Below are 27879 nucleotides of genomic sequence, written 5' to 3'. Positions count from 1 at the left end.
ATTCCGGTATAGAGAATTTGATTTTCGTGTATTCATTCCGTTCTGACGTCTGAAGTTTGGCGAATGTGAGAACAAGCTGCGGCACGCGGCTTGCTTCAGTGACTTCCGTGCGTCAGCCCCCTGAACACAGTCAGGAGTCACAACCTCAAAATAAAATTCATAATGGCGGTGATCGTTCGACGAAAACGGCTGGTTATCGCCCAATGCATCAATTTCCATCCTTGAAACTTGGAAAATTGATGTTTAGAATACCCTGAAAATAGTTCCAATTACTCCAACGCAATGAGGCCTTGATAACCTCCCCCAAACCGCGTGAAAATCTGACGTTTCATTCCAATTTAGTCACAATTATCTGGCACAGGTGAGGCTCTCCAGAAAATCATTGATTTCCCTAATAATTGGTCAAATGAAATTTACAATTTTTTAAATGATTTTTTTCAGGTGATTAGAGGAGATTCCAAGATGTCGAAGCGTTCAGCAGATCCAGGGGACAGCAGTTCCCAACCCCCGATAAAGAAAGTCCAGTTTGAGCCGATTTTAATCGGTCCAATATCAACATTAGAGGAAATGGACATGAAAGTCCTTCAATTCCAGAATAAAAAGCTTGCTCAGGTACTCAACTCAGTCGTTCAATGAATAGAGGAGAATGGGGCAAAATGGACACTTGACTTTTTTATAATGTTCATAACTCAATTTGTCAATTGAATTGAATTGAACAATCTTGAATTGGAGAAAAAAAATTCTGGTTTCCAGTGAAAGTCTCTGAATTTCTTAACTCTGTGGTAATGAAATCTAGTGAGCAAAAAATCCTAGAAATAACTGACATTTTTACTCATTTTAACACAATTTTTTCTAGAACTCAGAGAAAAAAATTGTCTCAGTAATTTTCACTTAAAACTAGTCTGAGCCAAAATTGAGACACAATTTCCTTTAAGAAAATCTTGATTCTCAAACTCAGAACTTTTACTCTTAAAATAAGAATTTTGAGATTCTAGAATGAAGAGCATTCTCGTTCTCATTAAATAGAGAATTTTTCCTGTTCTAAAATTAATCTATTCATGTTTATGAATGCGTCGTTATTCAGGGTATATCACCTGACACCTTGGCTCAATTGATGTTCAATTATGCCATGCTTTATTACTATTATTCTGCCATTATTTGATTTCAACAGCCCAATGGTTCTTGATTTAAAGAGAATTAATACTCCAACCTGAATTCAAATTCCTCGTATTCCTCCAGGCCATTTCGCGGTATTCAGCAATTTTAACAATCAAAAATGCAATGAAATCAACTATAAATTTTCATTAATTTGCAAACGTTTCAAGTGGAACATTCACTCCTCATTGGGGTAATTTATTAAATTTCCATCTCTAAAGAACAAAATATAAAATCATTATCATCCATTTTTATGGAGACACTCACTTCGTATTCTTCTTCTTCTTCTTGATTTCAGAACCCAACAGTTTTGTATTGAAGGCAATGTCAAAAGACCTTTTTCTTAAAATTTTTAACAAAAAAATTCTCTTGATAATTTCTCGTCACATTACTCACTACCGACAAAATTCAGTAGCGAAACGGTAAACCAGATTTCGTCGATTTTGACTATTGGCCAGTTTTCAATGAATATCTCGGAATCTTAGGGAGATGGCAAAATTTTTGTGAAGACCTTTTTCGTAGCCCTCAATTCGCTCTACAAAAAAGGTCTCTATGAAAATTTCGTTATCTCTCTTAGATTCGGAGATATTCCTCAAAAACTCAGCTGAGGCCTAAATCGACTTAAACCGTTTTAAGGCAATTAAAATAACATAAAACACCTCACTAATTTCCTTCGAAAATTCTTTGAGGAGAGAATATTGAGGTATTTTTGGGAAAATATTGAGAATGTTTTTTTGTTCTCAGTGAAGAAGTTCCTTCTGAAAAAAACCTTATGGCATTTTGTCCTGGAAAAATTGGTTCTTGAGATAATTTCATGAAATGAGAATGAGATAACACGATTCTTTTTCTATATTGGGTCACTTTAGTATTCGAATGAATCACTCGGTTGTGGAACATTCTCTGGGAATATTTCGATTTTCTTCCTGCATACAGAGGCTAGAGCAAAGGCACCGGATGGAGGCAGAGCTCAGACAGAGGATTGAGCAGCTGGAGAAGAGGCAAACACAGGATGATGCTGTTCTTAATGTAGTCAATCGATACTGGAATCAATTGAATGAAGACATTCGGGTGCTGCTGCAGAGGTTTGATGCTGAAACTGCTGATGAATCCGAGAATAAAAGTGAGAAAATGCTTAAATTATCTTCCATGTTTTTTCTCGATTCATTAAGTGGTTGTTTGAAGAGTTATACCGCTACAGGTTTCTCCAAAGTAGTATAAACACAACTCAAATTTTAAAGATTAAAAGCTGAAATAAATTCTGAACGGAAGTTAATATAAATAGGAACATTCCCGTTAGGTTTGTGCTCAATGGGAACCCTATAATGATGTCAAACCCTAGTCAAACGAGAGACTATTGTTTATATGTAATTGAACTCATCAAAGTTATAATTCATATAAAAAATTGTCATGATGAATAATGACAAATAATTTTTTTTGTGCATTTTAAATTTATGTTACTTTTCGCAAATAAATATTTGTGTGGCAGAAATAATTTTTGTCAGTGTGATGTTGAGGTGAAATGTCAGAAGATGCCTTTGCCAGCTAAGGGAATTTCTCATTAAGAAAACAATGATATTTTACTTAAAAAACGATTGAAAACAATAATAATAACAGAATGAATCATTATGCAGCCTTCCCTATAACGATTTTTTTTGACTACATGTCTCGAAAACTTATGCAAAAATAACTCTGACAAAATAACTCAGACTCAAAAATTTTTTCAAAAATAACTTTGCGACACAATAACTGTAAAAAAAACTTTTACAAAAATAACTCGGCATGAACAAAACTTTTGATAATATTTTCATATTCATCCGATGAATTGTATTTACCGGCCCGTTACTGATGTGACAAATTTCACAATCACAATCGTGGCTGCCCGAGCGGTAAATCTTTGTTTATATTTTGACTGGAATTATTTTATAAAATCCAACTTGTACATTGTATTGTTTATCAAAAAAATTAGAAAATTGTAAAGTTATTTTTGTAAAAAATGAAAAAATGTGGATGGCTTTTTACTATATCTCTCAAAAAATAAAAGTATAATTCTGCAGTTATCTTTGCCAAAGTTATTATGCCCAAAGTTGTTTTATCGGGAAATTATTTTAGTCAAAGTTTTTTTGTCGCGAAGTTATTTTTGCAGAAGTTTTTAAGTCCGAGTTATTTTATCGGAGTTATTTTGGCATAAGTTTTCGAGACGTGCTACCATTTTTTTTCCATCTTCCAGATGAGTCGGAAGCAACCACTTCCTTCCTGATGCAACTCTCCACATGGGACAAGGAAGAACTCGACGACAAGCTTGCCCACCGTGTCCAGGTCTCGAAACGCGCAGTTTCGAAGGTCGTCCAAGCCTTCGATCGTCTCTCCCAACGTAACGAGAAGATCACCCTTGCGTTGAAAGGAGAATACGAGGGCGAAGAAGCTCCAAACATCGACGAGGTAGTTCGCAAGGCCAACAACGAGATCCAAACCGAGAATAGAAACCTTCAGGCTATCAATATTCAACTCCACGAGAAGTACCACACGATGTCCCTGAAGATGTCTGAACTTCAGGACACGATAACAGGTGAGAAAAGATTTTGGAGATAGTATTCTACGTAATATGAAATCATTATAGGTGCAGATCTGTCATAATAATAATTCATGATTGAAGAATACTAAAATGTTTAAATTTCTTGATTCATCAATATTGTCGAATCCAAAGAAAGACTCTTACATGTTTCTTGGGCCCTCTTGCCTCCCTAGATATTCCCAAGGACACTTCTGTAAGGAAGTGGTAAACTAGGATAACTGCAAATTTGTTGAAAATTTTTCTATTGCTTGAATCAAAAGTTTTCTCAAATGTGGTCAAATTTTTTAACTCTCCTGAAAAAGTTCCATTTTTGCACTTATCCTAATTTACTACTTCGCTATAAATTTCCAACTCATTATTTTCTCTCTTCACTTCACTGTGAAAATTCTAACGACTGTTTTCCTCCCTCACGATGCAGGTAAGGACACCTTATCAGCAGAGCTTCGTAACCAAGTAGACGATCTCCAGTACGAACTGAACAAAGTCCGAGCGAGGAACGACAAGCTAGAGCACCACTTGGGCGAGGCAATAGAAAAGCTGAAAGCATTCCAACAAATCCATGGGACCGACGACAAAGGGACGAACAAACCGAGCACGTTGGTCCCCTCAAGTGTATCTCAGACGAAATTAGAGGATCTCCAACGAGAACTGGAGGAGACAAGAGAATTAGCTAACAATAGACTTCAGGAATTAGATAAACTACATCAGCAGCATCGAGATGCATTGAAAGAGGTCGAGAGATTGAAGATGGATATTAGACAGCTTCCAGAGTCTGTGATAGTGGAGACGACTGAGTACAAATGCCTTCAGTCCCAGTTTTCAGTTCTTTACAATGAATCGATGCAGCTGAAGACTCAACTGGATGATGCGAGAGCGCAATTGCAGACGAGCAAGAACTCTCATTTGAGGCATATCGAGATGATGGAGAGTGAGGAGCTGATGGCGCAGAAGAAACTGAGGGGCGAGTGCATTCAGCTGGAGGATGTCCTGGCCCAGTTGAGAAAGGAGTACGAGATGCTGAGGATTGAGTTTGAGCAGAATTTAGCTGCCAATGAGCAGACTGGACCCATTAACAGAGAGATGAGGCATCTTATCACTTCTCTGCAGAATCATAATCAGCAGCTCAAGGGAGAGGTTCATAGGTATAAGAGGAAATATAAGGAGGCTTCTGCTGAGATTCCCAAAGTGAGTGAACACGTTGATTCCGAATGGAAGCTTTGTATTCGTTTCAAATTTAAGGATCCAATAGGGAACGTGCATGAAGCTCAATTCTTTCTAATTCTCCTATTCACACATTTCTCATAATACATGGACAGCTAAACGTCGAAAATTATGGAAACATATTGTCTAGATGTCTTATGATATGCAATTGAAATCCAGTCGTTTTCGAGGCCAATTTTTCGGTCTTGACGTCACGAAGACGGCCAGGTAGCGCTTCATTGGTCAAAGAAGAAGAGAGTGGGGAGTTGTCCTCCATTGGCTGAGTCGCACCTCAAGATTGGGTTAGGTCGGCTCGGGCCATTCTGTGATTGGTCCAGCGAACAACTGGACTTTTAACAATTAATTATCAATTAATGAGCAATATTTCAAACGTTTATGAATGAAAAATAAATTATTCAGGTCCCAAACTTGAGATTAGAAAATTGAAAAAAATTCATGCAAGTTCTCTATTTTTTGGGTTAGGGTGACTAAATCAGTAGCGAAGCGATAAAACGGTTCAAGGTGAAACGGAACCCCTGCGTCGATATGAGTTTTTCGAATTGTATTTTCTTCTGCCATTATTATTTTTTATTTATGGAACTACTCCATTGACCCAACAATCCAAGGATCGAATCAATAAAGTAATTTCATGGATATAAAGTAATAATTGTAGGAGAAAACGCAATTCTAAAAATTTGTATAAACACAGGGATTTCATTTCCTTTATAGTTTGGTATAAACCACACTATAAATTCAACCATTTTCAATTAGCAAATTTGTCCCGGGTTCAAATCCCGGTCTGGACTATCCATTTTTTTTCGGTAAATATTTCTTGTTAATTCATATTGAGAATAATCCCGGATCCCCTCCTACCTCATCCAAATCCTGTCCAACTAATTTCCCCTGACGTCACAAAGATGTGGAACGCTATATAAATTCCCTTCTTTAATGAAAAATGTCAATGACAAAGTTTGTCAATTAAATTACGTGAGAAAAATTGGAAAAAAATTAGGAATATTCAGCGCCATTCAAATGACTTTTTGCACATAATCACTACTTTTTTAATCATTTGTTATTTATAAATATGTGAATTGATTCGGAAGAAAATTGCTAATTGGTTAATAACAATTACAATACTCATTTATGAAAAAATGCAATTGTCCATTTGTTTATTTTAAAATTAATTAAATTATCACCGTCAGTTCACACTGCTATTATTTGTGTTAAGGTAAATATCCCGGTACCTGAATCAGTCCCAATAGCTGAATCGCCGAGTATCCGATTGCCCATTTCTTTCGATAAGTAATTATTTATTCTCAAAAATGATAATATTTAATTTTTTAAAGAAGCGTAGGGTTTCAATGATTCTAACGAAATAAATTCCATGCAGTTGGTATTCCCAAAAAAATTTGGATTCAGCAATTAAAGTTGATACTTGGTTGAATTGCTCCCTTCGATCCGATTCCTAGTGTCAGCTGCTAACAGGTGACTCATCAAATGATAGTGATTCATTCTGTCATGCGAGTATTGAAAAATTAGTTAAACAATTCATCAAGCAGGGACTGACTTAAACTTTTATAAAAGTAGTAAAAATTTCGAGAAAAACAATTTTTTATGCCAATAAATAGCTATTCAGGTATTGGGCCATCAGGCCTAACCTATGTCCGAGTAGCTGAATTCGTTGTTTCACTATTAAGTTTCGTTATGTTACACGTATGAGATATTGTCATAAGTGAAACTATCGAAAATCCTTCAGTGCACGTGAATAAAATAATCAGAAATTTTTTTTTCTTCAAACAAAATTTTTCCTCTAGAGAAAAATGTCTGCACACCTATCGACTGGAATCTGAAGAGTCTTATTTTATTGAGAAAACTTACTGAATGTTTCTTCTATTTGCATAATGTCATGATGATGATCCATATGTCATAATATTCGTACCAATCTATTATTTAATGAACGATGTTTATTATTAAGTGTGGATTTCCGTGGCAATAACTTGTGATTCAACTACTGGGACATGGGGATTCAGGTATTGGGACATGGACGTTTTTTGGGTTCAACTACTAGGAAATAGCTCTTACATACTAAATTCGTTTAGTTTGATGTTTGTTTAATATTTTTATAGCTAAAAATGATTGTTTTCAGTCAAATAAAGTTGGATAATCCTCCAGAATAATTCCTCTATGACCAATATGACCGAATTTCTTTTTATGCACGTTCTTTCATCGACTCTTCCTTAAAGAGTTAGCTACCGGAACATTCACCTTACAATGAAAAGTAGTGTATTTTAAAACCCCAAAAATACTTTCCAATTTTTCAGTTAAAAAAAGAGATAGAAGAACTGACAACAAAGCTCGGGCAGCAATCGTCCCAGGAGAGTAAAGAGGGGAATAATTCTGATGGGAGTTGCAAAGAGGAAGAGACGATGAACTCTTTGCCAGGTTCCATGCAGATTAAAGAGGAAGGTGCTTCCATAAAACGTGAATTGGGGATTGATGAGGAGGTCGAGGCTATAGAGATAGGTGAGGGTGAAGGAAGTAAAGGAAATAGTGACTCTCACGCATTGACTTCACCAACCCTCAAGAAAGAGAAGGACATCAAAAGGGAGAAGGATGTTAAGAAAGAGAACGCAGTGAAAACTGAACACAGGGATCCAGCGCATAGACTCAAGGATGCTAAAGTGGCTGAATCTGAGATTGTGAGAGATCTCAAGGCTCAACTTAAGTAAGTCAATTGTTTAAAATTAGACAAATTCCAACCGCCCCAATTATCATTAATACATCTCCACTGGGCCATTATGCGGTCAATAGTAACAATATTAATGTGATAAAAGTGAAAGCGAAAAAAACCCTTATTTTTCCAATAGCAAAAGTTTCAAGAACTAAATTTAAATGTTCTCGAAATGTTCTCATCAGGGCGTCATTTTATTATACAACTCTTATGCCGTGAGATGTTTAGGCATCTTGCAGAACTCCAAACGCAGCAAAAATAAAATCACTAAAACGGTACTAGTCAATTTTGACTATTGACTAGTTTTCAGTGAATATCTCGGAACCTAAAGGAGATAGCAAAATTTTTGTTATAATCTTTTTTGTAGAGCCAGTTGTGAGCTACAACAAATGTAATTACGAAAATTTCGCTATCTCCCTTAGATTCTGAAAAATCCTATCCTATTTTATTAAAGATGAAGGAAACGTGAAGTTGTTTTATATCGAAATACCTCGAAACTGCCTGACCGCTAATCCTTAATTCTGATTGGTCAATATGTGACATGAAATTATTCACAAAAAAAAAAACACGCGGCATTTTCAAATTCTTCAGTGGTAACTTTTTTTTTCACGTCATATATATATATATATATATATATATATATATATATATATATATAATATATATATTTCACATGTATATATATTATCGGTGAAATTAATAAATTCTGTCCTTTTATGGAAACCGATTATTTTTAAAAATTGAAGATAATTAATTAAAAATGAAAAATTCTTTATAGATTCTTTTACTCTACTTCGCTATTCACTTTAATCATTAGTCGAATTCTCTTTGATTCATTATCAATATTTATAAGGTATTCATGAGAAAATAGGATTTAATGAATTCTATTTCTTCATTTCAACAAATGAATAAATCAGCGCGCGCATAGATTTTGTTTTTCAAAAACTCAATTGGGAGATAAGTCGACTTCAACCGTTTTACCATTTCGCTACTGAAATAAAATCAAAATCTAGTCAATAATTCTCAAAAATCTATATAACCAAATTCATGATGATTATTAACCCTCTGGCGAGAAAGTCCTACCAATCCCTGTCGGTGTGAGCGGGAGTGGGTGTACGAGCAACCGTGCTACACTGAAAAGACAAAAGTTTTTTGAAAAGTACGTCTTGCATCAAGAAATTCATAACTTGAAAATTACCAAGCGCACAATATCTCACACTAAGAAAAAAAAACTAACGCCAAAAAATTTTATACTTGTACAAAAGATGAGGGCAATTGGTTCATATCAAGAAAACAAATTCTCACATCAATTCAAGTGGTTTGTGCATTAAAATATTTTAGGATTGAGGCTAAAAAACTATTAAATGAATTCTACAGAGAAACCCCATAGAATTTTTATAGAATTTTCAAGCGAATTCGCTAGGTTTTCTATTAAACTTTTTCATTCGTGCGTTTTTGAACTGAAAATGTTTTTTGTCGATGACTCGAGGACTTAAAAATATAAACCGAGCTTTAGTCAGTGTTTGCACTGGGAAATTCTCCTGGAAAAAAATTAAACTATATCTACATTGTGAATACTTTCTATCATTGAAGGAAAACAGTCAACGAAATGAAGGAAATGAAGCTCCTCCTGGACATGTACAAAGGTGTAGGCAAGGAGCAGCGTGACAAGGTTCAACTGATGGCAGCTGAGCGAAAAACTCGAGCAGAACTTGAAGAACTTCGTCAACAGTTGAAGAAAATCCAGGTGAGCATTAAAACCCCAAAAACCCAAGTAGGAAGAACCATCAGTTTTCCTTTCTTTGACGAAACAATTCGTCTCTTTTATGTTCGTTTTTAAAAACGCTTGTAGAAAATCACATATATACCGAGCATCGAAAGACGTTTGAATTACAGGAAAACAAGAGGGAAGAGCGCAAGAAACTTGCTGATGAGGATGCGCAGATCAAAATCAAGAAGCTGGAGGAACAGACTTACACACTTCAGCGACAGGTTGCTTCACAAAAACAGGTATAAAGTTAAATTTTAATAACAGAAATTACCCTTACACTTGTCAAGTTTAAGAAGGAATAATTTTAGTCTAGGGATGGAAAGGAAATGATGGAGAAAAATTTTCAATGATTTGTGTCGTTACACACTGAGAGAAAAACTAACAATCCATTTAGTAATAAATTAAACGCTTGAATGGAAATTTGAATATTAGAACATTGAAAAATGAAGAAGTTGTCGAACAAGTTTAGTTTGGACCAAACAAAATCGCTAGTTGAAAATTACTAAAAAGAAATGGTTTCACTTATTGTTTGAATTATTCATGTGTCACTCAAACATGAATAATTGTTATGCTTTCGAAAACAATGAAATACTTGGTTCAAGAGGGATTATTCAGACGAAAGAGTGCCTGTGCAGGATGAAAATATCTCGTATAGAGGAAAGTTTGTCAAGTAATATTTTGTCCCCAAGTTGTAAGAATTCTATCATATCTTCATTGTTATTTCATTTAAGGGTTCATTTCTTGTCTGTGCCTTGTCATCTTTAAATATTTCAGTTATGTTGAATTATGAGATGATTATGCTACACATGATCTTGAATGAACAACCTTCATTATTTTTCTTATTTTTTTTAATTTTAGATTTTCTTACGTAAAATAATTTGGAATAATTCTAAATGTTGATCATTGTTAATGCAGTTCATTGGCTTGTGGTGTGAAATTCCGTCTCACTCGTATCGAAGTATACTATTTCGGGCATTTAAAATTTGCTTTTCCTCACTACACTCAAAGATTTACGTGGAGTTCGAATATACTTCTTTAGTTTTCGTTTACGATTTATTGCCGATTTTAATCTTCACAATGTAAGTTAAGTTTATACTACCTTAATGAACTTCACAGAGAAAAAAGTTTTTAGTATCCAAAATCAACTTACGGATTTCGAGGAATGTATGGCTCGAATTAACTGCTTGATTCCAGAAGAAGAATCTTTGAAATTCAGTAGGGGAGGGTGGGGTAAAATGGACACTAGACTTTTTTAAAATTATTTATAAATCAGAAACAAATTTATCAATTGAGCTCAGTTTAGGCTCGTCACGAAGGGAAGAATTATTCTTTGTATTGAAAAAAAAGTTATTAAATTTTATCAACATTTCAACCCCTCATTAACATTTAAAAAAAGTCAAAAGTGTCCGTTTTACCCCAACCTCCCTTACCAAAAACCTATTAAAATTTATTATGAAACTAATAACATTCGATGGAGATAAAATTCAAGAATGACTGAACATTAATTCAACATTGATTGGTTCAATGTGTCGGGTGATAAACTTTTGATATTGAAAGGGTTATCAATTATATTAATTAATTTTGCTCTTCCTCTCCATATTCATCAATATTCAGTTGGCATCAAAGAAAGAATTGGAGAAATTATATAACTTGTATTAGGGGCGAGTGGGGCAAAATGAAACAGCTGACAAACGACTATTTGAGGCAATTCAAGCTAAAAAAAATTTTTATCACCTTTTGTTTATGAATTTTTTTTATATTATTGGGAGTACTGATGAGAATAATTTTTTATTCTATAGAAAAGAACATGCGGCGCGAAAAAATCACTGATATTCGAAACCCCTATATAGCGTATCGACTAACTCCACAGATGAATCCCACTCCACTGTTAGATCTCTATCTCAACGTCCACTAGTCAGCTTGTCCCCTGACTCTCCAGCAGCCAATCTAAAACCTCGTCAGCGAAGGTTTTTCATATATTTCTTATATCAAGACGACAATATTAATAATTTTCACTAGTTTTATCCACAGTTCTCTTTCCAAGTAATATGAAATATTCAATCTATAATTCAATTGATTAGATTAAGGTGATTACACTTTTCTTTTTTCATTCGATTCAAATTCCGCATGACATTTTCTTTTTTCCCCCTCTGGATTTCCCCCTGGACTTTGGATTTTGCTGATTCATTTTCTTTTCAATTAATCCATTCACAAAATCTTCTGTCAAAACTTCCCAATAATTTTCCATTCTACTGAATGGAAAATTACTATTCTCATCAGTACTCCCAAAAATAATCAAAAGTTGATAAAAAAAATAGTTGATAATAGTACATTAGACTACAAGGGCACAAATTTCGTTTTCAACGAATGTGTAGTTTACAGGCTGAGCCGAAGGCGAGGTCTGTACACACATTCGTTGAAAACGAAATTTATTACCGAGTGCTCTATAATATTTTATGTCAAGTCGCGCAGCTTGCTCAAAACTCGACTTCTGCACGATGTGGCATAAAATAGTGTAGACCACTCGGGCATAAACTTCGTTTTCAACGAATGTGAATACAGACCTCGCCTTCGGCTCGGCCTGTAAACTTCACATTCGTCGAAAACGAAATTTGTGCTCTTGTACTCTAATGTACTATTGTTTTACTTGAACTGCGTCAAACAGTCGTTTTTCGACTGTTTTATTTTGCCCCACATCTCCCTTATTTCTCCAATTTTTCCTTTCATACCATCTGAAAATTGTATTAAGATGGAATGATAAATTTCGGAGATATTTTGAAAAATATGGAAACATCGATTTTGAAACGGGGAAAATCTTCAATTCAAGCACGAGAGTATTTTTAGTTTGCAAACGAGGACGTTCTCGATTCAAAAACCAAATTAGCTTGAAAATTTTAAGAAAAGTTTCTTGAATTTAGTTAGATTGAACTAATTATAATAAATCAGTAGCGAAGCGGTAAAACGATTTGAGTCGACTTACCTCTCACCTGAGTTTCTGATTAATATCTCCGAATCTAAATGAGATGGCGAAATTTTTGCCATAACCTTGTTTGAAACGTAACTCAACCTCTCCAAGACCAAGGTCGATCAGCTCGGCCAATTACGAAAATCATCGGCCTTTTCCGGGTTAACGCTCAGGTCTAGTAGAGTCACCGTAAATCAACGCGAGTCAGTACATCACGGTCTGTCGTATAGCACGTTTTGAATGGAATTCAATTCTGTAGAGTTTAGACCACAGTACATTAGCGTCTATTAACTCGGCGATAGAAATTCAGTAAAAGAAAATCACGTTATTTGTTGACCATTCAACCAGTGACTCACAGTGCAAAACCGATAGACAATTAAATTAACTCAGTACGATCAACAAGTGATAAGCTGTTTTTGTAAATTTGACAAAGCGTGGTTCGAACTCGAGAATAAATGCACGTGGATATTAGTTCAAGACTCTCAACAATTATTTCACACCGACGATCCTCTAACCTCCCAATCCACCCTAAATCTAGTTCCTCACCAAACAAACCTTTTTTGTAGCTCCCAAGTAGTTCTACAAAAAAGCTAATTACACAAATCTCGCTATCTGCTTTAGATTCCCAGATATTCATTGAAAACTGACCAATAGGCGAATCGCCTTGAACCATTTAACCTCTTCCCTATTGAAATATTTAATTCTTGGGATTAGTTGAAATAAATCAGTCAAAATAATCGAAAATGGAAGAAAATATTCCTCAATTTAAGAACAATTATACTAGATGTCAGTAAAAAATACTGAGAACTTGAGTCATCGTCTGATTTCTGTGAAGAATCTTAGAATAAGTTGAATTTTACTAATTTACCACGATTTGCTCACTAGATTTTAGTACGATAAAGGTCTGAACTCATTGATTCATAGATTTTTTTTGGAAACTAGAAACTTTTTTATGGTGATGCCAACATTATTAAATACTGAAGACAATTTTTCTTTTCATCACTTTCTTTGATGAAAAAAATTTTTCCTTTTTCTTTGTTATAATCAAATCAATGTAAATAATGAATCCATAAGAAAAACTAATACAATAATGCAAACCAGTGTTAAGATAATTTTAATAATTCGAAAAGAACATTTGCTTAACACTGAACAGAATTGCGTTTGGATGCAGGAAGAGGAAGCGTTATTAAACGAAATGGAGGTAACTGGCCAAGCATTTGAAGATATGCAGGAGCAAAACTCTCGTTTGATTCAGCAATTGCGTGAAAAAGATGACGCCAACTTCAAATTAATGACTGAGAGAATAAAAAGTAATCAATTGCATAAATTAGCCAGAGAGGAGAAAGATGTTCTCAAGGAGCAAGTTACGACGTTGACGACGCAAGTCGAGGCGGCCAATGTTGTTGTTAGAAAACTCGAAGAGAAGGAGAGACTTTTGCAGAACTCACTGGCAACTGTGGAGAAGGAGCTGGCGCTGAGGCAACAGGCGATGGAGATGCACAAGAGAAAGGCTATTGAGAGCGCACAGAGTGCGGCTGATTTGAAACTTCATCTTGGTGAGTTTTCATTTTTTACTAAAACACAAGTTGAGCAGTAATTTTGTGTCAACACTTCAAGTGACACTTGGAATGTTATTTTCTGCAGTTTTTGCTTACAAATGGAAGCTTTGTAACCGTTCAAATTTAAGGGTATTCACACTGAGAGAAAAACAAGCACGTTGTCAAAAAGTCTTGTTTGGGCCACTAAAATCGCTAGTTGAAAATTGCCAAAAAGAATTTGTTTGATTCGAATTTTAAAGTCTCAAACATAATAATTGCTCTGCTTTCGACAGAAACGAAATATTTGGCTCAAGAGGCGGATAGTTCACACCAGACGGTGCCTTTTCAGGATGAACATATCTCATATAGAGGAAAATTTATCAACAAATATTTTGTCCCTAAGTTACAAGATTGCTATCATATTGTTATTGTTTCATTTAAGGGTTCACTTTTTGTCTGTGATTATTAGACAGTCAAAACGAAAAACTACTATCCCTTGTTTCGCATAAAACAAAGATTTTTCGGGAGAAAAATACGTATGGGAGTATCGAATAACCAAGGAGTAGTGCTAGAAATGACATTTCTTGCGTGTACAGAGAATGCAATTTTTTTTGAACTACTAAATCTATTTTTGTGACAAAAATTTTTCGTCCCGGCGCACTCTCGGCATGTTTGGCACAAAAAGATCATTTTTTGATCATTTTCATTGACAATTTTCATTAAAATAAATTTTGATAAATTTAACATTCTTTCATAAAAAAAAAACATTTTCTGTAGTCAGGGAATTTCATCAATTTGACCGAGAAAATTCATGGAAAAGTCAGGGAATTTTGTTGAAACTTCCAAGTGGACACCCTGAAATTGAATTAAAAAAAAAATCCTCTCAATTCTGTTTACAGAAAAATATCATTCACAAATGAAAGAAGCTCAGCAAGTAGTCGCCGAGAAGACAAGTTCCCTCGAGGCAGAAGCCTACAAAACCAAGAGACTTCAAGAGGAAATTGCCCAATTACGAAGAAAAGTGGAAAGAATGAAGAAGATCGAATTGGCGGAAACTCTGGACGAAGTTATGGCTGAAGAACTCAGGGAGTACAAAGAAACCCTCACCTGTCCCTCCTGCAAAGTCAAACGCAAGGACGCAGTACTCACTAAATGCTTCCACGTTTTCTGCTGGGATTGTCTTCGCACCCGATATGAAACTCGTCAAAGGAAATGTCCAAAGTGCAACTGTGCATTTGGTGCCAATGATTATCATCGTTTGTACCTTTCGACGTGAAAGAAATGTTCTAGATTAACTAAGAAGTAATTTTATCTTCCCAGAAATATTCTCCTCAATCGAAAAAAAGGTGCAAAAAACTTTTGTACAAATGAGTTCTTTTTCGTTCTCAGGTCGATGAGAATTTTAATGTAAAGAATTTTTTTTTCGTACAAAGAGATTTTTTTTGTGTTTTTTTCCTACAGAAAGATTTGTTTCTTGTAAAGGCTATGAAAGGAGTTTGTTTTATGTGAAAAAAGAAATTTTTATTCATTTTGTTGGCGAAAGAAAGGGAATATTTCATTAAAAATTAATTGACTGTGTGCGTGCATGTGTAGGATTTCCAATTAGTACAATTGAGATGAAGAAAATCATGGACTCGCGTATTTAAAACTCTTGATGAATTGAATTTTTTATATTTATTCAGTAAATGTTGTACGAATGCTGGATTTATTATTTTTAAGATTAAACCGTATGGTAAATAGGTGAATATTAAATGAAAATTGATAAAACTATTTTTGTCGTTTTTTTCATTCTTAGAAATAAGTTTTAATGTTGCTCTAACATTTTACAAGCTTTACAGTAATTCCAATGGGAAAAAATGTCTATGATTTATTCCATCATACTCTGCTCATTGGTTGCCTCTGAAGTAATTAAACAAGGCTCGTAAGTCCATTTTGGGAAGACTCTCTTATATAAGTTTAACAAAATTGTGTCCTGAGACTTGAGTTGTCCATCGAAAACGCATTTCATGTGGCCATGAGTTCCTGGAATGATGAAAAACAAATTAATAAATAATAATGACAATAATTCATTTATTATCGCGGATTATATCTGTAGCGAAGTGTCCTAGTTTACGACTTCACTACAGATATTATATTATGATTATCAATTTCCACACGTAAAAACATTCTTGACAGTTCCAAGTTATGTCCATGGGTTCAAAATTTGCAGATGAAATTTGGAAATTTTCATCAAGTGACAATTCCACTGAAATTTCAAGGCATTAGGTGATTGAAAATTTATAATTTGATAAAAAATGAATGGAAACTCTAAATTTTAGTTCAATTATTTTATGGAAATCTGTAGAAGTCAGGAACATTCAGGTAAATATATTCTTTAGCTTCATTTGGTACTAAATATTCATAGTTTGATTGGAAATTTGAATAAATGGGGAAATTCTCGTCTTTTTGTTTCTCAAAAATTTTGGACTACAATGAATTTTCAGTGAAATCTGCAATTTCATGATTTTTTCCCCTAAATTGAATTCAACGTCTTGCTTCTAAAAATCATTGAAGTGCCATTTCCACTGAAATTTCAAGTAATTTCGTCGTTGAAAACTCGCAATTTGATGAAAGGATTAATGCAAACTGTAATAAGTTTGATTTCAATTTTTCCATGAACTGATAGAATTAATACAAATAAGAACAATTCAGGTAAATATATTTTTTCATCAGTTTGATTTGGTGCTAAACATTCATGTTTTGAATGAAAATCTAAATAAGTTGGAGAATTCTCGTCTCCCTCTTGCTCAGAAATTTTCGACTCCATTGAATTCTCAGTGAAATCTGTAATTTCATGATTTTTTTCCCCTAAATCAAATTCAATGTCGTTCTTCCGAAAATGACTAAAGTAACAATTGCACAGAAATTCCAAGCTATTTGGTCATTGAAAATTCACAATTTGATGAAACGATAAATGGAAACTGTAAATTTTATTTCATTTTTTCCATGAATTGATAGAATTAATAGAAGTATAGGTTTCACTCTGATTTGGTACTAAATATTCATGATTTGATTGAAAATTCAAGTAAATTGAGGAATTTACGTCTTCCTGTTGCTCAAACATTTTGGAATCCATTCGATTTTCTATACAAATTCAAACTTTATTTATTCCCCTAAATTAAATTCACTGTCGCTCTCTGAATTTTGTTATAGAAAATTCACAAATTGATAAAAAAATCAATGGAAACTCTAAATTTTAGTTCAATTATTCCATGAAAATTAATAGAAATCAGGAAAATTCAGGTAAATATATTCTTCGCCTTGAACTGCTAGTTTGTCTTCCTGTTACTAAAAAATTTTGGACTCAGTGAAATGAATTTCAGTGAAATGTGAAATTTCACTCTTCTAAACATTAAAACAAATTTTTCCATGAAATTTCATATTTTTTCATGGTTCTTATAATATTAACACGATTTTAGTTTCAAACATGTTCGTTGAAGCTCTCTCAACTCACTAATTAATATTCCAAATTGGAATATTAAGGCCCGGGTGTACTATCTTTCGAATGTTATCTCGATCTTTTTTTTCATCTTTCGTCATCTGAAATTGTCAATTGAGTCCTGCATCATGCAGAAGTTTTGAAAAATTATGAATGAATAAAAAAAAAAGTAGAAAAAATTCTTAATTTTTTTTCAACTCATTCTGAATCTCAATTAAAAACGCTCTTTCAAAAAGTTCAGAATTTTTTCTATTTTTTTACTCATTCTATCATAATTTTTGGGAATTTCTGCATGAAGTATCACTCAATTGACAATTTTGGATTACGAAAGATGAAAAAAATCCAGATAACATTCGAAAGATAGTACACCCCAGCCTTAAATTAGAAAACCGTCTTCATCTTCCCCAAAAGTGAATTAAACTTTGAAACACAAAAAAAGAGATATTCTTCAATTTCCAATCACTCTGTCCGTGTTTATCCTCAAACTCTCCCAGAGACCCCCAAAAAAATGAAAAACTCACCCAAAGGCTCTTTAATATGTCCCCTGCGTCCATACTTGGTCCTCAGCCCGACAGGTTTAAACCAATTGATATCGTCCCTCTCAAAGAACATGAACCTGACGACAGCGCTCCTCTTGTGCACCTTGAACGGATGCCCGGACAGGACAGCCCTCTTGATGACCAGTCGATTGGGCTCGGCATTGAGCACACTGCCCCTACCCACCACCTCCAGCCTGCCATCCCTCATCTCCTTGTAACAGATCACTGGACAAGGGGGGAATATTATCGGGGCGAACATGCTGGCCACCACAGTGTCCTCAGGCTGCAGGAACCTGACGAACTTGTGTTTAGATCCGTTCGTGTGCTGACTGAAAACAGGACAAGCACTGAATCGCCTGAATCCACACTGAAATACCAGTCGTTCCTTCGATTTTATGGGTTCAGCTCCACTGATTTGACTCTTCAAGACGACATTCAGCAATGACATCTTGTTTTCATTTGGCAGAAGACCGAAGACGATCAGTGGACGATCGTTCAAGGTGCGGAAGGCGTCGAAGAAGACTCGAGGAACGTTCCTCACGTGCAGAGTGATGAACCATCCGGGCTTCGCTCCATCGGAGTCGTCCGTTTCCTTCAGAATTCTCTTTCTCGTACGTTCGAAGTTCGCGAACTGGAAAATTCGGCTGTAGTCGAAGGGGAGGTTCTCCTTGGGGTCCCAGGGACTCGTCCTGAAGGACTCCAGTCCTCGGTATTTCTGGAATCTGATGCGCGCTGGTGTGTCCTGGGGGGTGTCAACCTCGTCGGGGAATTGAGCGTCTGTTTTGGATTCCTTGAGCTTCTGCATAGCAGTTTTTTCCTCGTAGAAGTCCATCTCCTCGTCGTATTTCTGGTGGTCTGGGGGCGCTTCGGACACGGTCATTGTTTCGAATTCTTCGTCGTTAGGGGGCTGATCCTCGTCGTCTTCGGATTGGACGGATGCTATCGACATTTCGTCGTCAGAGGCGGTGGAGTCGGGGTCAGAGTCGGGCTCACCGTCCTCGTCGGGGATCCAGGCGGCTTGGTACTCTGATGTGCCCTTTTGAGACACAAGGTGTCAAGAAAACCATTAGCGATCATCAGATTTTGCGAAAGAATGGGGGGAAGAGTTGAGGAGGGGAGCCGGGGAATTTTCCAGGTTAAAAACTGTGGTTGCTGATTTATTTGTTTAAGGGGAGAGACTACTATGAGTTTTGGAGTGAGACTTTTCATACGTTGAAGATCGATTATATAGATCTGAAAACGAATAATTAGTGCAAAAACAAATTTTTATTGTTCGTTTGTCCGAAAACGCTTAACATGCTAAAAACAATCCAGAGCCTCCAATTTTTGAGGTACAAAAGATTTTTTTTTTCAAAATTTCGCAAAAATGTGTGGAACAACAATTATGAGCCAGTTTTTTGGAATTCGACTCCTACACAGCTGATTTCAGTTTTTTCATATAAAAACATTCACTATTTGTGTAAAAAAATACAAAAAAAAAGTTTAGCCATGTAAGAGGCGAATTAAAAAAAAATAGCTCGTAATTGTTATTCCACATATTTTTCCGAAAATTTTGGAAAAAAAATCCTTCGTAGCTTTAAAATTGGAAGCCCTGGACTGTTTTTGGCATTTTGAGCGTTTTCAGGCAAACGAACAATAAAGAAAACTTTTTTGCACTAATTATTCGTTTTCAGATTTTTTCACGTTTTTTGAAACGACTTTTAAAAAACGTGAAAAAATCGACTTTTAAAACTCATAGTAGTCTCCCCGTAAGGGCAGGATCTTTGGGGGGAGTGGGGTAAAATGAAATATGGGGGGAAATGAAACAACTGAAAACGACTTTTTTCAATTCAAGCAAAACAATTTTTTTTATTAAGGGGATACGTCGGTGAAATTTAAGTCTTCATGGGACCCATTGAACAGTTAGTGATATATGACGGTTAGTGAATATGGAAATAACTAGGGAAAATCGCGGACCCGATCGATTTTACCCCGTATAATCACGAAAAACTTAATTTTTTCCTATTTTTACCTTCAAAATGCTCCTTACGCCGTAGTTTTCATACGATTTTAGCTTTGTTTTCAAAATGTTCGTTACACTCCAAAGAATAAAGTTAAGCATCCGTTTTACTTTGTTCGCAATAGATCATGCACAAATGAATTTTGAATTTTCGTGTCTCTAGAGAAGGACTGAAAATTGAACATTGTAATCATACGTAATCTAATTTTTATGAACAAAAAAATGGCAGGTTGAAGCAAAACGGCGAATGTTCCAACGCAAATCAATTACTAAAAACAATGAATTTTTAGTACTATTCTAGAGACACGAAAAATTTATGAAATTCAAAATTCATTTCAGTAGCGAAGTGGTAAACCGGTATAAGTCGATTTTGACTATTGGCCAGTTTTCAATAAATATCTCGGAATCTAAGGGAAATAGCGAAATTGTTGTAATGTCCTTGTTTGAGATTGAAGCTAAATTGAGATGCCGGTTGGAGAAAAGTGGGATTGTGAAAGGAGGTGGAAAATTAAAACACGCGGAATTATAAAACCACACTGTTGATGTACTTTATTGTGGAATAACCCACGCGTCTTGATAAATTAATAATGTTACACTGTTGAGTTGCTCGACAAGTCAATAAAAATGATGGTTTGAAAAATGCACTGCACTTGAGATTCTCTCGATATTGAACTTGATGATTGACTCAAAATAATTGATACTTAACTCGGAATTAATTGATAATTGAATTGAATTAAATAGAGACGCTATACAAAGCGCTAGACTCAAATGTATCGCGTTGATGTACTCCAGTGATGTACTCGATTGAGCGGTTACGGCGATACAGTACTGTGATTAGAGTGACTCTCTCGGTGGCTAGAACGATACTACAGACTTTTTCGGGGATTTTCTTCGTAGTTGACTGTGACCCCGAAGGATCCCGAAGTTTCTCGAGATTTTCGTTGAGCCCGGTGACCGTTTGACTAGTTTGAATAGCTGAATTTCAAACAGTCCTTTTTTATAGGTCTCAATTCGCTATACAAAAAAGGTTATGACAACAATTTTGCTATTTCCCTTAAATTTTGAGATATTCATTGAAAACTGAGCAGTAGTCAAAATCGAATTATACCGGTTTACCACTTCACTACTGATTTATTCATGATCTATTGCGAATAAAGTAAAACGGATGCTTAATTTTATTCTTTGAAGTACAACGAATATTTTGAGTCGGAGATATTCTAGAGATTTGAAGGGTTCTTCCAATCTGTCAGAAAATAAAAGAAAAAAATTAAAGCTAAAAAAAATATAATCAAACCTTTGGCACTAGCTTCACAATTTTCCGTTTTTTCTGATCTTCAAGTGCCTGAGCGAGTTCCTCCTCAGTGGGCCAGGTCTGTTCTGCATCCATAGGATCAGGAATATTCTCAGACTGCAGAGACTCCTGTTTCGCAGGGTCTGCCACCTCTAAAACCCTCGTTTCTGACATCTTAACTTCCCCGTCATGTTTCCTGGACTTCTCCTTATCTAGGGGATAAGGATCATCCGAGGCGTCGATCTGAGACATCTGGAAGTCCCCGAAACCCGGAATGTGGATCAGGGAATTCACAGACAGTGGACGACCCCTTAGATACCCCGAGATCTCCAGAGTTCCAGTCTTTTCATCGGAGGACGAGAATTTGAGCTTTTCTGCTATGAGATGGGGTCTCCGGTTTCTGTAAGTCACAGCTCTCTGCTTCTGGGCCCCTGTCTTTCGTAGAAGGTTCAGGGCGTCGACTGGCTTGTCCAGGGGGTGGATTTTATCCTCAGGGAGCCATTTTGAGAGGACTTCTTGGGTTGTTTGTTTCACATCTTGTCTTTTCTGAAAGTAATAATCAGGTTTTGATCATTTTTTTTGTTTTCACCATATCTGGAAAACTTTATTTTCATATAAATCCCACAGCATAAAGCCAACAAGAGGATCAAATTGATTTTGACGAAACGTTTAATATTAATTCAGTAGCGAAGCGGTAGAACGGTTTAAATCGATTTGGCTCTTAGCTGAGTTTTTCAGGAATATCTCCGAATCTAAGGGAGATAGCGAAATTTTCGTGACAATCTTTTTCGTAGCTCTCAATTCACTCTACAAAAAAGGTCATGGCCAAAATTTTGCTATCTGCCTTGGATTTCGAGATATTCATTGAAAACTAACCAATAGTCAAAATCAATAACCGTTTGACCGCTTCGCTACTGAATTGAATTTTTGTGGTGAAAATGTTCACATTACACGAAGTACCTCAACTTGATAGACCTTTTCATCCTGAGAGTCACTAGATTTTCGGCCACTTTTGAAATTGAGATATTCATCGAGAACTGGCGCTAGAATGGAATTGACTTAAACTGTTTGACCACTTCACTACTGAAATTTCACCACTGTTATTATTTATTCATCTATTTCATCATATTTTCTAGCTTCCAGTTCATGTAATTTCTGGTTAAATAAAGAATAAAAATCCAAAAATTCACCCATGCAAGGGTAATAATGAAAAAACAAGCAGGGGGCCGAGCCTATTCGACTGAAGAGATATGATTGTTTCTTTATGCGTTGTTAGCCTTTTTATCTTTCATCTCTATCAATTTAATTGGTGTAAGCTTCCGAATGGATCCGTTGCAATTTTATTTTTAAAAAATAATAAGAAGATAAAAATTCCGATTTGTGGTGAATAAAAAATTTCAGTTTCTGTAAGACGCAAATTCTCCGATTTTCTCAATTTTCAAGTAAAACAAGTTTCTTCGTGCCAAACTTCAGATTAATATGTCAATTTTTTCCAAAATTAGAGTGTAAAGACGGATTTTTAGCGAAAAATCGAAAAATTTTAATTTCTCGGGAACTTTGCATGAATCACTTGCATGAATTGTGCATATTCCATATTTTAGCCCTTTATTCGTTCAATTTCCTAAAAGTTGACCACCAAGTGAATCAAGTTGACCACGCGCACATACATACATGGCCCTCAAACTTCGTATTTTTGCGTTTCAGACCATTCTACATAATTTCCAGGAAAAATTAGAGAATTGTTACCTTGATAGGGATGGACTCCAGATCTGTTATCGCAATGATAGTGGTGGGTAAACCCTGAGCTAGACATGCCTCCAGTATCTCCTCCCCCCAGGAGTCAATCGTTTCAGATTTTTGAGTACCGGAGGCGTCCAAGGCTACTGAAGACACGAATAGAATTGTTGTCGACACTTTTGCTGCATCTAAAGTTGCGAATGTGTTTCCTATCGGTGGGACAATCAAGGTGAAACGTTGCTTGAATCTAGGGACTCTGAAAAAAAAATTTCATTATTCCAAAAATTGAAAAACAATATTGCTGAGATAATTTGTGTTTTTATGTTTTGAATGCGTACGAGATGTGAGTGAGCCCTTGGGGACTCTCAGCCACTTCAGCAGTTTCGTCTGCACCTGTGAGACTGCTAATAACAGTCTTAACGTCAAAATCTTCCTGAAGGGGAATAATCGCAATCAAAACCGGTGGAGCAGAGGAGCCCCCGAGATTCCTCTTGGCAGCCAACACTTTCTCCCTCTTCTTGGCCCTCAGCTGCTGGCATTGGTGACGACGAGCCTCCTTACCCAATTCTTTTTTCGATCGTTTTGTAAATGATTTGACGCTCACTTTTCCTGGATAGACACAAATAGTAAATCAGTCATAAAGTGGCAGGTTCATATTGCGTACTAAATGGGAAAAGGTCATACTGATTTCATACATTTTGGGATTCTTAGGTCAACAAAGTGGAAAAAGGTCGGATAAACCTAGTTTAAGGAACGCAATCTAGAGGATTTGGGCTCTCTAGAAACATTTTAACCCAATTTTTAACACAAATTTTTCTCCAATAGAAATTTCTCTAGAATAATGTTCATTTCTTTGAAAGTAAAACCGAATATCATAAAAATGAAAACAGTGAAATTTTTTTTTTCTTTTTTCCACTATTGGAGAAATATTTGTGGAAAAAGGTCGTATGTGCAAAAAAAAATTGTCCTCAAAAGTTGGGTTGAAATGATTCTGTAGAGCCCAAATTGTCCAGATTTTATGTTCCTCAGATTAGTTTTATACGACCTTTTTTTACTTCGTTGGCCTATAAATTCCAAAATGGTTAATATGAAATTTTCCATTTAGCACGCGATGTGATAAACATTAAATTTGGCGTTTCTCCATTTATTTTGAGAACAAGTGATTTTAGAAAAGACAATTGATTTTTTTTTAATTTGTAGATGAAGACATTGTTCATCGGAAAATTGTATTTGATAATTTTTTTGCAGTCACTCGCTAATGAAATGATTGAACGAATTGACTAAACAATTTAAGTTGAATCTAAAATTGCATCACAATCGGACGATTAGAGAGTGAAAAAATTCCTGGTTTGCAGTAAAAATCTCTGAATTTAAGAATTCCGTCGTATCGAAATCGAGCGAACAAAGAATCCTGAAAATAAGTGGAATTTTTGCGTAAAGAAGTCTAAGCATCACTTAAATTTTGAAGATGAAAATCTGGAATAAATTGTAAACGAAAGTTAATTCAAATGAAGACATTCTGGTTGAATTCGTGTTCAATTGGCAGTCTAGTATTATTGATAATAATTAATTTAAAAGTGCCAAAATAACAGACTCGTATGAGAAAATGAATATTTCGAGATTAGAGAGAAGATTGAAATGTAGAATTTTTTTTTAAATCAGAATAAAATTAATGAAAACTTTATGCCTAACACGAAAATTATCGCCAGTGTCAAGCTTTCGTGATAAATAATTTATGTTTCTGGGTACCCCGAATGTACAGGAGCAACTATAATTTAAGAAAATAACTTTTGAGAGAATTTGATGGATGAATTTTCTACTTTTGTGAAAGTTATAATTTGTGTAAGAAATAACAATTATTATCAATGATTAATCATTTTTTTCCGGGCATTTTAAATTTATTTTTCTTTACTACACTCAACGACTTATTTACATAGAGTTTGGATATACTATTTTAAATCTATTCAGTAGCGAAGTGGTAAAACGGTACAAGTCAATTTTCACTATTGACCAGTTTTCAATGAATATCTCGGAATCTAAGGGGGATAGCAAAATTTTTATTATACCCTTTTTTGTAGAGCCGATTGAGAGCTACAACAAATGTAATTATGGAAATTTCGTTATCTCCCTTAGATTCAGAAATATTCCTCAAAAACAACTAGGAGATAAGTCGACTTAAGCCGTTTTACCACTTCGCTACGGAATTCCACTTAAAGTAGGGGAGAGTGAGACAAAAAGGTCTCTCCTATGATTGTTGTTTTGAAAAGATGATGATGAAGACGTGAATTATTTAATTTATTCAATTTTCGTGAACTTAACCAAAAATACCTTTGACTGCACTGCTGATGGAGCCTTTGCTCCGATGTCTTCCTGTTTTGTGAGCCTTGTTCGTCTGTTTAAAGACTCCAGCTCGATGAGTTTCTTGGCCAGTTCCCATTGTTTCCACTGAATTATTCGATTCAAGTTTTAATAATGAGTTGGAAAACAAAAGCAACAGGGAGCTCCACAAAATTCATGACAACTTTCTAGCCCACGTGTTTTGGCTTCGGTCGCTATCACATGAAACGACAGCGACATTATGGTGGTGTCGGGGTAGGACAAAATGACGGTCATGTGACCGTCATAAATTTTCGAACTGCAAATCAGTAGCGAAACGGTAAACCGGTTTAAATCGATGTAGACTATTTCGTTTTTAATGACTATCTCGGAATCTAAGGGAGATAGCAAATTTTGTGTAATAACCTTTTCTGTAGGCCAAATTGAGAGCTACAAAAAAGGTTATAATGAAAATTTCGCCATTTCTCATAGATTCGGAGATATTCTTCGAAAACTCAGCGAAGAGCTCAGTCGACTTAAACTGGTTTACCGTTTGGCTACTGAAATGATGGTCACAAATAATTTGTAAGCGTATTGTTTTCAAAACATCTATAGAGATACCAAATGATCGTGATTTTTATTTCAAAACGCAGATTAGGTTAATATAGAATGCATTCATATAAAAATTGATAAAGAAAAAAAGAAGTTGCATCTAGATAGGGAAGGGTGGGGTAGAATGGACACTAGACGTTTTTAAAATTTATTCATAACTCAGAAACAAATTTATCAATTGAGCTCAATTTAGGCTCGTCACAGAGGGAAATAACTGTTCTTTGTATTAAAAAAAATATATATCAAATTTTATCAATATTTCAACCCCTTATTAACATTTTTAAAAAAGTCAAAAGTGTCCGTTTTACCCCAACTTCTCCTAGATGAAAAATAACGGTAATTTTTTTTGGCAAATTTTGATGATCATATGAGGGGGGAGATATGAGTAGAGATGTAAAATGACCGTCATATAACGCACAAATTTTTTAACTAAAAACAATGGTCACATATAATTATTTAATACCAAATTAAATTGGAAGCAATTTGTTCTCAAAACATTTATACGGATGCATAATGATGATCATAACTGTGACGTTTTGGGGTTTTACCCGGAGGTAAAACTCTATGAAAGCTTCCTTATTCCTGCACTGTAATCCTTTTACTCTTGGTCGTCACTCCAACCTCGACTAGCTTCGGCGGTGAGCTCACGGGGGATTCGCTCACTCGGGGGATGTCGTGAAGGATATGAAGGGATAAGTTCTCAATAACCACTCGGATACTCAATACTTAAAGGGATGATCTATTAAGCTAGTTTCTGATACACGATAATGATCAAGATGGGTTGGTATAACGCGTTGCTAAATTGTCCGCGACTCAAACTTGGGACTTTGAGCCGATTGTATGGTTTAAGGCCTGAGCTTAGAGATCTGCTCTGTTCTGCTCCTGAACGTACTCTGCTCTCTTTCAGAGTCCTCGAAACTCGTCAAGCAGTCTCACGGTTTTCTTCACTAATACTATTTTTATGTCATCATTGACATGAACTAAAACAGTCAAACAGTTCAGTACACCTGAACTTGACTCTGCCTAACCATGGGACTGCTCACCAAGATGTCCAAACGACACCGTGGGATTGCTGACCAGTGTCTGGATGACAGGAAAGAGAAATCATATTTCTCGTTCCCACCATCCAGCATTATATTATGATTTAATATAATTATTAACTAAATCGACGTATTGATCGATCCCAGTACGTCACATAACTAATTTCTAATTTGTGACGGTCATAAATAAAAGCAAGTGGAAAAAATATACTTATTTTTGCTAATTAATTAGCCATATGCTTCCGAATGGTTATTTTACGCGTCATTTCCTTCTACCATGTATAATATTTGTTTAGAATGTTCGGAATTGATTAAGTGATGGCTTTTCAAAAATTTGTTTGGATGTCCTTTTAATGAAATTCGGAGATGAAGGCGATAGCAAAAATCATTATTTTGATTTACTTGAAAATTTGCAAAAATTATATATTTTCTGGAAATCAGAATTCCGGAGATATCTTTGGATATCACGCTTGAAATGCATTCAATCATAGCCTAAAATGTTTGTTTTAATGCCATCAAGTCGCTAGTTAAAAGGTGTCTACGATAGCTATATTGGATGATTTAATTTTTATGATGATTGTCGAAAATTTCAAATTTTTCATGAATTTCCTTGAAAGTGCGCTTTCTGGTGGTTTCTTCAAATATGGTGTTTCAAATTCATTAAAGTAGGGGAGGAGGGGGGGGGGGAGGAATCGAGGTTGTTGAGGGATGTAACAATTCACTAACAAATGCGATAGTTATAAAACAATCACAGTATATTTACAAGACGTAGACTATACACAAAAAGTGAAGATAGATAATGTAAGGAGTAGACGTTCACTCCTATTTGGCGGTCGGTACCGGACTGCCTCATTGAGGTGTTTCTCAATTCGCAAGACAGCCCAATTCCGTAGATGGAATTAATCCAGAATATACGTCTGACACAATAGGAAGCG

At 35.3% G+C, this 27879-nt stretch overlaps 2 protein-coding genes across 4 annotated transcripts; one reads left to right on the top strand and one right to left on the bottom strand.

Annotated features, from left to right (window-relative positions):
- Positions 1-125: 125 nt before the first annotated feature.
- On the top strand, positions 126-15702 carry LOC107036672 (E3 ubiquitin-protein ligase Bre1). Of its 3 annotated transcripts, none has more exons than XM_015254786.1 (10): positions 126-361; positions 442-612; positions 2089-2275; positions 3383-3721; positions 4146-4912; positions 7249-7652; positions 9252-9405; positions 9555-9668; positions 13548-13950; positions 14832-15702. In XM_015254786.1, exons 2-10 carry the CDS (start codon positions 463-465, stop codon positions 15206-15208), a joined length of 2895 nt encoding a protein of 964 aa, XP_015110272.1. In that variant the 5' UTR covers positions 126-361; positions 442-462; the 3' UTR covers positions 15209-15702. The 3 variants fall into 3 exon arrangements, with proteins under 3 accessions (XP_015110272.1, XP_015110273.1, XP_015110271.1); XM_015254787.1 differs by having other exon boundaries at positions 9540-9668; positions 13566-13950; XM_015254785.1 differs by having other exon boundaries at positions 9540-9668.
- LOC107036673 (pre-rRNA-processing protein TSR1 homolog) lies at positions 15519-25552 on the bottom strand. The gene is made up of 6 exons (XM_015254788.2): positions 25305-25552; positions 23315-23585; positions 22986-23232; positions 21243-21785; positions 17932-18985; positions 15519-15954 (listed from the first exon to the last, which is right to left on the bottom strand). Exons 1-6 carry the CDS (start codon positions 25411-25413, stop codon positions 15800-15802), a joined length of 2379 nt encoding a protein of 792 aa, XP_015110274.1. The 5' UTR covers positions 25414-25552; the 3' UTR covers positions 15519-15799.
- Between the last annotated feature and the right edge of the window lie 2327 nt (positions 25553-27879).

Source organism: Diachasma alloeum, unplaced genomic scaffold (genome assembly GCF_001412515.2).
Source record: "Diachasma alloeum isolate Michigan unplaced genomic scaffold, Dall2.0 Dall_scaffold_00210, whole genome shotgun sequence".
Taxonomy (NCBI): Eukaryota; Metazoa; Arthropoda; class Insecta; order Hymenoptera; family Braconidae; genus Diachasma; species Diachasma alloeum.
The sequence above is the reverse complement of the archived record's forward strand: the minus strand, read 5'-3'. Positions and strand labels throughout refer to the sequence as shown.

Bases quoted from the DNA above. Each gene is read 5' to 3' on its own strand.
- LOC107036673 (XM_015254788.2), bottom strand. From the start codon at position 25,413: ATGGGAACTGGCCAAGAAACTCATCGAGCTGGAGTCTTTAAACAGACG. The intron at 23,233-23,314 runs GTACGCATTCAA...TTTTTTTTTCAG, and splicing joins CAAGGGCTCACTCACATCTC to AGTCCCTAGATTCAAGCAAC. The intron at 21,786-22,985 runs GTAACAATTCTC...TATTACTTTCAG, and splicing joins TGGAGTCCATCCCTATCAAG to AAAAGACAAGATGTGAAACA.
- LOC107036672 (XM_015254785.1), top strand. From the start codon at position 463: ATGTCGAAGCGTTCAGCAGATCCAGGGGACAGCAGTTCCCAACCCCCG. The intron at 3,722-4,145 runs GTGAGAAAAGAT...CTCACGATGCAG, and splicing joins ACTTCAGGACACGATAACAG to GTAAGGACACCTTATCAGCA. The intron at 7,653-9,251 runs GTAAGTCAATTG...CTATCATTGAAG, and splicing joins GATCTCAAGGCTCAACTTAA to GAAAACAGTCAACGAAATGA.